The sequence below is a fragment of the Convolutriloba macropyga genome, chromosome 15, assembly GCF_964194025.1.
Source record: "Convolutriloba macropyga chromosome 15, txConMacr16.3, whole genome shotgun sequence".
Taxonomy (NCBI): Eukaryota; Metazoa; Xenacoelomorpha; order Acoela; family Convolutidae; genus Convolutriloba; species Convolutriloba macropyga.
In genome coordinates, this window is record NC_134482.1 from 11,685,656 (window position 1) to 11,697,929 (window position 12,274).

At 35.3% G+C, this 12,274-nt stretch overlaps 1 protein-coding gene across 1 annotated transcript in view; it reads right to left on the reverse strand.

Moving 5' to 3' along the window:
• LOC142353990 (gamma-aminobutyric acid receptor subunit pi-like) overlaps positions 1-12,274 on the reverse strand; it is a 45,301-nt gene that overhangs the window by 3,982 nt on the left and 29,045 nt on the right. Inside the window, exons 3-4 of the mRNA XM_075406231.1 lie at positions 7,291-7,417; positions 6,630-6,749 (exon numbers count right to left, since the gene is read on the reverse strand). Coding sequence (XP_075262346.1) covers positions 6,630-6,749; positions 7,291-7,417 — 247 coding nt within the window. The remainder of the gene's footprint in view (positions 1-6,629; positions 6,750-7,290; positions 7,418-12,274) is intronic.

Genomic DNA, 12,274 nt, shown 5'->3' on the forward strand with positions numbered 1-12,274 from the left:
TGTCTTGACAGATCACAGAGCACTTCTTTCAGTCTTAAAATCTCACCGTTCCAATAAATCTTACAATAGTAGATTAAACCGATGGATCGATCGCCTGTTACCTTTCGATTTTAATATCGAACATATTCCTGACACTAGAATGGGTTTAGTTGATTATATTTCGCGCCAACCAAATCAAAAAGCAAAAAGCGCCACTCAATACGATGAGGAATTTATGGTAGCAACAATTTCCCGTATTCGCAACGCAATTACATCTTTATTTAGCCATTCAAATAAAATTTCTTTCCATAAGCGGCACATAAACAAAAAATACAAATCACAAGTACACAAGACGCGCGTCCACTCTTGCAAACCTGCTAAATGTAGCACGCATAATTCAAATGCCTCAAATAATTCATTCACTACTCAAGCTCAAGTAAATAATTACAATCGAAAATTCATTTCGTGCTTTAATTGCCACGCAAATCACTTGCTCAAATCGGACACTACACTCACATCGCGAATCCAGTCGCAAAATTCTAATTGCCATTTAATAGCTAATTCTACACAGCAAATACTCCATATCAAAATGTCAGCAAAAAAGGCATCAAAAAGTAATCCACCCAATTCACCACAAACCCCGAGAGTGACATTCCGCACCCAATCTACCCCCATTTCATCTACAAGAGCCGGACCCATCAACGTTCAAGCATCATCATCACCCGAGGAATACGACATCGAGCTATCCCGGGAGGAGATCTTTGAGTATAACCTCAACCAGCTCTTCACTAAATCTTTCCTGGCGGTCCTCACTAGTAAGGACGCGATGTTGAAAGAGATCCGCGACTGTGTCTTACAGGATGATGAGGCCCGTTGCAAAGAAGTGAGCACGTACATTCACTCCTTCTGGAAGGATCTACACGTAAAATCTGGGTGTCTGTGTGTAGATCAACGTGTGGCCATCCCGAATTCTATTAGGGAGGCGGTGCTCAAATCCATCCACATGACGCATCCTGGTAGTTGGGGGATGATCTCTCTCTCCCAATATGCATGGTGGCCCTATATGCATAGGGAAATTTTAGCAAAAACATCCGATTGCGTCCCATGTACAGATATTGGTAAGAATTTAAAACCTATCATACCAAAATCTAAATGGCATCCACACAAAGCTTGTCAAGAACCAAATGAAGAAATACAGATTGATTTTGGGGGTCCGATAATTAACGATAAAGATAAAGATATTTATTTCTTAACATGTATTGACCGCTATTCTAAATATCCGACAGTCAGAATATTCGACAATGCTAATGGGGTAAATGTAGTAAAATTTCTTCGTGATTATGCATATACTCATGGAATCCCGCGAACGATACGTTTAGACCAAGCAACTTGTCTTGTAGGTAAACAAGTTACAATTTACTGTAACGAAAATAATATTAACATTCTCGACGCTCCGGTCGGTGATCATAGAGCTATTGGATTGGTGGAGCGAATGATCCAAACAATTAAAAGACGTTTATCCTGTATGAAAGCTGAAAGTAAAGATACTTTTTCAACATCTGAAGCGATTAAACAAATAGTTTCTGATTTACGACTAACTAAACAGAAAACAACAAAGATAACACCTTTTGAAGCTCATTTCGGCCGCCCTGCAAATACTCCTTTAAGGAATATTAGCACACTTCCATCAAGTTTAAATCTAACTTATGAAAAAATTGTTAATCACTATTTAGATGCTGAAACGGTTCCTGCGGAAGACTTTCTGGATGAAGCTGGGTGGATCAGTGCTAACAGAAGCGATATCGAAATTGAACAGAAGATATGCCAGGCCTCTTTAGATGCAGGTCAGCGCTACCGGGAATCGGACAAAAAAGAGTCTCGCTTCTTAACACACCCGCAAATTACGGATCCCATACCGAGAACGGAACAGTCTCTTAAAGCCAAGCTGGCACGAAAACTCCCAAACAAAAAACGAGCAAAAAGACAGTTGGCAGGTCTGTATGAAGTACTTAAGCCTGGATCTTTTGTTATGAAGTCGTCACCAACGACAACGATCATCAACGAGCCTGGCAGATCCCCAGTAAAGGTTCGAGATAGTGATCTAGCCAAATTTGGGACAAAAGCTGAAAGATCCACAAATTTGTGGGTATATGCCCAACGACGCCCTGCTCCTTACGAGAAAACAACGGAATTTAAAATTGCAAAACACAGTAATGACCTTAAAAAACAAAAGAGGGGCGAGATAAAAATCAAACACCGTCAACGAGAAACTACAGCGGTAGTTTCGTCCATAAACTCAAATGTATCGCGTGCGCTGATGGTACGAAAACTGACAAAGCCACAGCTCAAAGGACGTCATAATACTATCTCTGATGAATTTCACGAAAATATGCCAGCTCCAGATCAACCAATGATTTCGATTGTACCGGCTCCACCTGTACCCGCTTCACAAGTCCCACAATCATCACTTATACCCCCCGCACAGGACGATCAAACAAAAGGCCGCAAGCGCAACCGACCTCAATTTTACGGATTCACGGATGCGGACATATCCCCAACAAGTTCTTTGGCCTCATCAAGTTCAGCTAAACCAAAGAAGCGAAAAAATAAAAAAGACAAGAAAGCCTCAAAACCAGAAAATTCGGTAGTAGCCCTTATTCAAAACGCCGAACAGTCAAGAATCCCGTCACCACCTCGAACTGATCTACAATTGGGGCAAGTTTCACCATCGGACCCCGGAATTGGATATTTTGAGTATGAGCAAGAACGGGAAATGTCGGTGTGGGATGCAGAGAATGAAATATAATGAAAAAATTCAAACTTTGAAAACTAAAACAAACTACAATTTCGTTATTCAATTATGTATTTGCTCTGTATTCCCAATTTTCAATTTAATTTATTCAATTTATTGTTCTATTCCAATTTAATTTAATTCATGTACTCGCTCTGCGAATCCACTCACATTCGTATATGTAATTTCATTTATGCTTCTCAACTTGTTCAATTACATATTTTCATTTTACAATGTATTTGCCCTGAAAATCCAACTTTATTCGGATTTTCCAATTCAATGTGCTGTAATGGTCATTCTTATTTCTCATTTCAATAATTTTTTACATATGCTTTGCATATACACAAGTTCACTCTTATTGTCAGTTAAATTGAGCATTTGCGACGTAATTCCAACCTATTTTGAGTTCTGTTAACTTCTTGATCCTGGTGTTGTTTCATTTTAAAATTGTAAATACATTTCAATTTTTGTCACGGGGGAAATGTGATACATATATATATATATATATATATATATATATCGAAACTTGTATGTGTACTTAATTATCAATCTATCCTCTATCTTATTTAAAAATCATAAATATATCATAACTAAGGTTATGACTTTTTATTATTCACGTTTAAATATATTCCCGCTAGTCTACTAAATTATTTCATAATTTGTTCATAGAATTTTATTATAAGTAATCATAATCCGTTTATCATTCTGAATTCAAGTTGCTCTACAAACGCTTCTACTTTACGCTCGTCAAAGTCTAGCTTGGATTTGCTCCGCAATTCCACTAAGTAAATTTAGCCACGCTCACTAATTTTCTTATTCGTTTTGCGATTCCAATATAATTTTGAGATAGTGTATTCGCCACACTATTACCATTCTATCCGCTAAACTAACTGATAACAGAGACAAAGTAATAAGTGGTTATAATTGACTACTTTTTATCTAAACAAAAAAATTGCAATATGGCATTTTAGTTAACGTAGTCAAAATTATCGAATTAACGAAACCGTTAAACTTTTAACTAAACGGAATACCGAAATTTGAAGAACTCTTCCAATTTTGAGTTCAATATTACCTCACGGTTCTGGTCGCCATCAAAAATTTATCAAAATCCCGATGTGAAAAGAGGTTGAATGACTTCCAGAGTGCTATAAAAACGCATGAAGATGTTTCAATTCAAATCTAATTTTGATTACAATACTTAGGTAATTTACGCCACTGTGTAGCTGGTTATACTCCTATCTTCCGTCATTTTTTTCACCACTCTTCAGATGGCAACAGTGACCAGAAAAAGTGGTTTAATTCTTATGCACAAGTTTGTTACTATTTGTAACTTTTGTTGTTCCTGTACCGAACTCCAAATGTAAATCAGTACTGCGCAATTGTAAATGCAAGTCTCCCATGTAATATATTTTACTCGCTTTCTCGCTCGAAATTAGCTTCTTTCAATCGTATATTAGCGGCGCAAAGGAAAATTGTTCATCAGTCGTGTTGGCGCAGAAAGGAGGAGAAATGGGTAGGGAGTGGGAAATTTTGGGTTCAATCCGCGTAGGTAACTTTATTTTTACACTTGGCTCAAGTTTGAACTTTTTATTATTCACGTTTAAATATATTCCCGCTAGTCTACTAAATTATTTCATAATTTTTTCATAGAATTTTATTATAAGTAATCATAATCCGTTTATCATTCTGAATTCAAGTTGCTCTACAAACGCTTCTACTTTACGCTCGTCAAGGTCTAGCCTGGATTTGCTCCGCAATTCCACTAAGTAAATTTAGCCACGCTCACTAATTTTCTTATTCGTTTTGCGATTCCAATATAATTTTGAGATAGTGTATTCGCCACACTATTACCATTCTATCCGCTAAACTAACTTATAACAGAGACAAAGTAATAACTGGTTATATTTGACTACTTTTTATCTAAATAAAAACATAGCAATATGGCATTTTAGTTAACGTAGTTAAAATTATCGAATTAACGAAACCGTTAAACTTTTAACTAAACGGAATACCGAATTTTGAAGAACCCTTCCAATTTTGAGTTCAATATTACCTCACGGTTCTGGTCGCCATCAAAAATTTATCAAAAACCCGATGTGAAAAGAGGTTGAATGACTTCCAGAGTGCTATAAAAACGCATGAAGATGTTTCAATTCAAATCTAATTTTGATTACAATACTTAGGTAATTTACGCCACTGTGTAGCTGGTTATACTCCTATCTTCTGTCATTTTTTTCACCACTCTTCAGAAGGCAACAGTGACCAGAAAATGTGGTCTAATTCTTATGCACAAGTTTGTTACTATTTTTAACTTTTGTTGTTCCTGTACCGAACTCCAATTGTAAATCAGTACTGCGCAATTGTAAATGCAAGTCTCCCATGTAATATATTTTACTCGCTTTCTCGCTTGAAAATAGCTTCTTTCAATCGTATATTAGCGGCGCAAAGGAAAATTGTTCATCAGTCGTGTTGGCGCAGAAAGGAGGAGAAATGGGTAGGGAGTGGGAAATTTTGGGTTCAATCCGCGTAGGTAACTTTATTTTTACACTTGGCTCAAGTTTGAACATGCAAGTCTGACGAGTAACAAAAAGTGACATGAATCAGTCTATTATTCAGTAATAACGAGGGATTGCATTTATACTGGCACAGTACTGAAACGCACTTAGAGTTAGGTACGGGTTTTAATTGGCGCGAACAAATTATATTGCTGATAACTTATGCAATTTTTGTCATTACAACTGATTATGATTGAACCAATGATAAATTTTGTCGGGTGTGAAGATTTTTCCAGTAAATGTGTAGGTATAATGAAATTTTTTTAAGTCCCAGATGAGCAGATTAAAATTTTAATACGAGATTAACATTTTTACGGGATTTTTACAGACTAGAGGGACTTGGGTCTCTGTGGATCCAGACTTTACAAACCAAAAAACTGCTCTGAACCAGATCCAACAGGCTCTGACCACTCTGGGCAATTTTTTTCGGTCAAACAGTTTTCTTCAAGTTTTTCTTTCTATATTTTATTGTAAAAACCGTCAATCATTAGGACAATTTATGATATTACCGTTCATGCAATGTTGTTGGTTGTTAAAGCTCTGCATTAGATCATATATGGCAAGTTCAACACCTCAATATCTTTTTTGCAAATAACTAGCTCTTGTCTACTTGACTTTTATCAATTCATATAGTCATATAGCTTGTTTGGATGCTGACTAAAGCCAGCTATCTTGCTAATACCACGCCACAAAGCTCATCAATCGAATGTTTTTCCTTAGCCAAACCAATAGATAGGTATGTACCATAGTAAAAATGTAGATGATTATGGGCCAAACCGAACTGTGCAAAATTCGGGTAGGGGCCAAATTGAACAAAATAAAGATTACTTATGGGCCAGACCATTTAGACCATGATTAGGAATGGGCCAGATGGAAACAACTCGGGTCTGCGTATGGACCTGGCCCAACAGATCTGTTTTGGGTATTGGCCAGACAGAAGGCGCGACTAAATTTTTTCAGCACTATGAGATCGGGTGGCATCGGGCCCTCCTGCCCGCGGTCCAAACTGGCCGCCCATGCCTGTCTTGAGTATGGGACCTCCTCCTGGTGAAATTTCCCAGCTATAAATAATCTTAAAAATTGGGTTTTTATCATGGTTTGAGAAATTTTTCACTCCCGACATTAAGTATTTCGTGTCTATCATTCATTTTTTCAGATCTGTCCAGCATCTGGTTATAGTCAAGTAATATAATTTCTATAATGTTATAAATTATTCAAAATATTTAAAGAATCTTGTAAGAATTATGTAATCTCTTGCACGGTTCCTGCTAGTTTATCGTTTCCTCGATCACTGAGATACGTACTTGTGTGTCAAGAGGGAACATTTCCAAATCCATTGGACACTTTGTGACGACAGTGACTCGACTGCTGTAGAGAACAAATCCTGTGTGGGAGAGACGTAACAAGATATTCGGACCCATCACCTGAAAAAAATAAACTCGACAATCGTAGCACCATTTTTACAAGATTATACAAGATTAGCGCATACAGGTCTCTTATGAGATTTTCTAAGATTAATGCATTGTTAGTTTGGAATTAGAAAGGATCAATCATGCTTACATCACGCATTTCAATGAATGACTTATGAAATTAACCAAAACCTGAGTTTATCAGCGATTCTTAAGTGGACAAAAGTTAGAAGTTAGACAACGCGGAAAATGACGCTTGGACTTCGATTTCTCCGGTGATTTTAAGAAAGCCGGGTCGAGATTTCGCCGCAAAAAATTGGAAGAAATGCGGTGAATTGAAATAAAATCAATGTTTTCACAGCAAAATAAACATTTTAGTGGTGAATGCGGTGAAATTTGGACAGAATTGCGGCGCATTTTTGTAAAAACTGCGATTTTTATTTGTTAACATTTTTTCGCTGTTTTCGCGTCAATTTTTACATCCTTAGCAATTTTTACCGCTGATGCGTCGACCGGGTTAATTGTGGAACCCCGCTTAATCCGGGTGAGTACCCACTTTGTGTTTGGATGCAGAGAGTGACTCTGGGAAGTATGTGTCTGGTACCCATATCCTCTGAAGGAATTCGTGAGACAGAGTGATGGGGGCATTGTCTTCTGTCTCAAACTCAAGTCTCTCGTCATACCTAAAAAACAGATAACAAAAATTCAAATTTTGCGCCCCGATTTGCAATTTAAGCGCCTGGCGGTGCCAAACCAGAAAACTCTGATCAGATCTTCGCTAGTCTAAATAGTTTTCAAGGTCGAAAAGACAAAATGACCTCTGATCACCATCAGGCATTCAGATCAGTCCTTCCCTGACTTCCATTGGTCTCTGTGTCTGTCCAGAACTTGTAATCATCCAGCGGTATGAGCTTAAAGTGGGGGTGATAGGGGAGGCAATTTAAATCTGGGAACCTCAGGATGGTCGGCGTTCGCTTTTACAGTTTCTAAGAAATGTATTATGTATCGGTTTGTGGATAATATTTGGAGAAATGAGGTATAATGAATCAATTGTACAAAACTTCATGACAAATAAATCTTGATGTGTCTAGATAAGATATCTGGCAAAATGTTATAAAGATATCTTATGTTCCGCTTCAAAAGGAGCTCTTTATAATCTACCCGTACCTACCTTTCAGAGTAATTCAGTACTGAATCAGGAAGATTTTCAGAAACAATTCAGTACTGATTCAGAGTCTGTTCATGTCACATTTGGCTCTGAAATTCTCTGATTCAGACTCTGATTCAGACTCTGAATCAGACTCTGAATCAGACTCTGATTTTTTTCTGATTCAGACTCTGAATCAGACTCTGAATTATTCTGATTCAGACTCTGATTCAGACTCTGATTCAGACTCTGAATCAGACTCTGATTTTTCTCTGAATCAGGGTAAATTCATAACTAAGTTCGTGAGCCAAGCCAGGTTTTACCGTTGCTTTTGCTCTCAGGTCCTTAAAAATACAAATTCATACAATACCTGTAGAAATTGATGAAATCTATATAGGTTGTCGGAAAATTTCTCAAGTCAAGTTAAAGACTGACTTTTTGAGATTTTCCAGTATGTTCTGTGTGGTTTAAACCCTCCTCCTTTTTCATTCCGGGCTGGGGACCGGCAGTGGCGGAGTTAATGAAATTAACTATAGGAAAACTGGTATAGCATGGTAAAAAAAACCAAGCTTGAACAATTTTCCAAAACAAAATAAACAAAATAATGACAACTTTTTTTCAAATAAACACATTCTGACAAAATCTTTTGCAGATTCACAGTTCACATAGCCCATACAACTGGTTCTAAACCAAAAAAGCCGGAACATTGCAATATTTCACAATACCAATAAAACCTATTTTAAAACTGATGATAGAGAAAATTGCAAATTCTCTAAATAATGCCAACTTTTTTTTCAAATAATCACATTCTGACCAAATCTTCTGCAGATTCACAGTTCACATAGCCCATAAAACTGGTTCTAAACCAAAAAAGCCGGAACATTGCAATATTTCACAATACCAATAAAACCTATTTTAAAACTGATGATAGAGAAAATTGCAAATTCTCTAAATAATGCCAACTTTTTTTCAAATAATCACATTCTGACCAAATCTTTTAGAGATTCACAGTTCACATAGCCCATACAACTGTTGCCAAAACAAAAATGCCGGAAAATTGCAATATTTCACAATACCAATAAAACCTATTTTTAAAAATGATTATAGAGAAAATGCAACTTCTTTAAATAATGACAGTTTTTTTTCAAATAAACGTATTCTGGCCATTTCTTTTGCAAATTCACAGTTCACATAGCCCATACAACGGGTTCAAAACCAAACATGACAGAAAACTGCAATATTTCACAGTACCAATAAGACCTATTTTATATTTGATTATAGAGAAAATTGAAACTTCTTTAAATAATGCCAACTTTTTTTCAAATAAACGTTTTCTGGCCATTTATTTCATAGATTCACAATTCACATAGTCCATACAACGGCTTCTAAACCAAAAATGCCGGAAAACTGCAATATTTCACAGTACCAATAAAACCTACTTTCAAAAATGATTATAGAGAAAATTGTCAACTTCTTTAAATAATGACAACTTTTTTCAAATAAACGTATTCTGGCCATTTATTTTGCAGATTCATAGTTCACATAGCCAATACAAACGCTTCTAAATCAAAAATCCCGGAAAACTGCAATATTTCACAAGACCACAAAGCTATTTTAAAACTGCTTATAGAGAAAATTGGAATGTGGCCAATGAAATGTGACCAATGCTTTGCAAAAAACAACTTCAATGCAGACTCTAACAATCTGACAGTCAAGAAAAAGTTATAGAAGAGCAAAACTGATCATTATTGATTATGTACAAATCTAGAACAGCTTTAAGTTCTTGTCCGCGAAAATATTTTTTGTGAAGTCAATTTTCCTCTTTTCTTTCTTTTTAGTTTGAACAACCGTTAGGGACTTTTCAAACGCTGGCTCTGCGCACGCTCCCATCTCCCCGACTACGATCCCATGCGTAGGGTTGGCTTTCATCGCCTCGTAAGTCTTCCGGCAGTCAATAGGAGTCAAGAAATTGACCCATCCTTCGAACTTCCCTTTTTTTCGGTTTCTGTTTTTTGAATTCAAAAAACAGACAGTATGAACTCTCGGGTACAACTTTTTCAGTTCCAACTTTGCGGGTCCAAATGTCTCCTTCTCTGAAGGTTCGAAGTTGCTGAATTTGAAGGATAACGGGTGATGTAGAATATTGTCTTTATCTTTTGATGGTTTTTTCGTAGGCTGAGGGCGATTCTCCTTTAAAAACAATAGATTAAATGGTTTTGAGATAAAAACAACCAAAACTTCTGCTTATTCGCATATTTTAGGGCCCAAAGAAAAGATCCCGAATACAAAATCTCGGAAAAACGCATTATATAACAATATCATTACGACCCGTTAAAAAAATAATCATAGAGAAAATTGACACATCTTTAATTAATGACAACTTTTTTTCAAATAATCACATTCTGACCAAATATTTTGCAGATTCACAGTTCACATAACTCAAACAACTGGTTCTAAAACAAAAATGCCGGAAAATTGCAATATTTCACAATACCAATAAAACCTATTTTTTAAGATGATTATAGAGAAAAATGCAACTTCTTTAAATAAGGACAACTTTTTTTCAAATAATCACATTCTGACCAAATCTTTTCAGATTCACAGTTCACATAACTCGAACAACTGGTTCTAAACCAAAAACGCCGGAAAATTGCAATATTTTACAATACCAATAAAACCTATTTTTAGAAGTGATTAAAGAGAAAATGCAACTCCTTTAAATAATGACAACTTTTTTTTCAAATAAACGTATTCTGGCCATTTCTTTACCATATTCACGGTCCAAATAACCCATACAACTGTTTCTAAACCAAAAATCCTGGAAAAATTTAATATTTCACAAAACCACTAAAGCCTTATTTTAAAACTGATTTAGAGAAAATTGCAACTTCTTTAAGTAAAGACAACTTTTTTCGAATAAACGTATTCTGGCCATTTCTTTTGCAGATTCACGGTTCACATAGCCCATACAAATAGTTTTATAGCAAAAATGCCGGAAAAAAGCAATATTTAACAATACTAATTAAACCTACTTTTAAAAATGATTATAGACGAGAAAATTGCAACTTCTTTAAATAATGCCTTTTTTTCAAATATACGTATTCTGGCCTTTTTTTGCAGATTCACAGTTCACATAGCATATAAAACTGGTTCTAAAACAAAAATGCCGGAAAAACGCACTATTTCACAATACCACTAAAGCCTTATTTTAAAACAGATTTAGAGAAAATTGCAACTTCTTTAAATAATGACAACTCTTTTTCAATTAAACGTATTCTGGCCTTTTCTTTTGCAGATTCACAGTTAACATAGCCCATAGAACTGGTTCTTAACCAAAAATGCTGGAAAAAAGCAATATTTCACAATACCACTAAAGCCTTATTTTAAAACTGATTATAGAGAAAATTCCAACTTCTCTAAATAATGACAACTTTTTTTCAAATAAACTTATTCTGTCCATTTCTTTTGCAGATGCACAGTTCACATAGTCCATACAATTGGCTCTAAGCCAAAAAAGTCCGAAAAATGCAATATTTCACAATACAATAAAACCTATTTTAAAACTGATTATAGAGAAAATTGCAACTTCTTTAAATAATGACAACTTTTTTTTCAAATAAACACATTCTGACCAAAACTTTTGCAGATTCACAGTTCAAATAGCCCATACAACTAGTTCTAAACCAAAAATGCCGGAAAATAGCACTATATCACAATACTAATAAAACCTATTTTAAAACTGATTATAGAGAAAATTGCAACTTCTTTAAATAATGAAAACTTTTTTTCAAATAATCACATTCTGACCAAATCTTTTGCAGATTCACAGTTCAAATAGCCTATACAACTGGTTCTAAACCAAAAATGCCGGAAAATAGCACTATATCACAATACTAATAAAACCTATTTTAAAACTGATTATAGAGAAAATTGCAACTTCTTTAAATAATGAGAACTTTTTTTCAAATAATCACATTCTGACCAAATCTTTTGCACATTCACAGTTCAAATAGCCCATACAACTGGTTCTAAACCAAAAACACCGGAAAATAGCACTATATCACAATACTAATAAAACCTATTTTAAAACTGATTATAGAGAAAATTGCAACTTCTTTAAATAATGAGAACTTTTTTTCAAATAATCATATTCTGACCAAATCTTTTGCAGATTCACAGTCTACATAGCCCATACAACTGGTTATACACCAAAAATGCGGGAAAATTGCAATATATCACAATACCAGTAAAACCTATTTTAAAACTGATTTTGAGAAAATTGCAACTTCATCAAATAAGGACATCTTTTCTTCAAATAAAGGTAATCAGACTATTTGTTTGCAGGATTCACAATAATCACAAATAATCACATTCCAAATAATCACATTCTGAT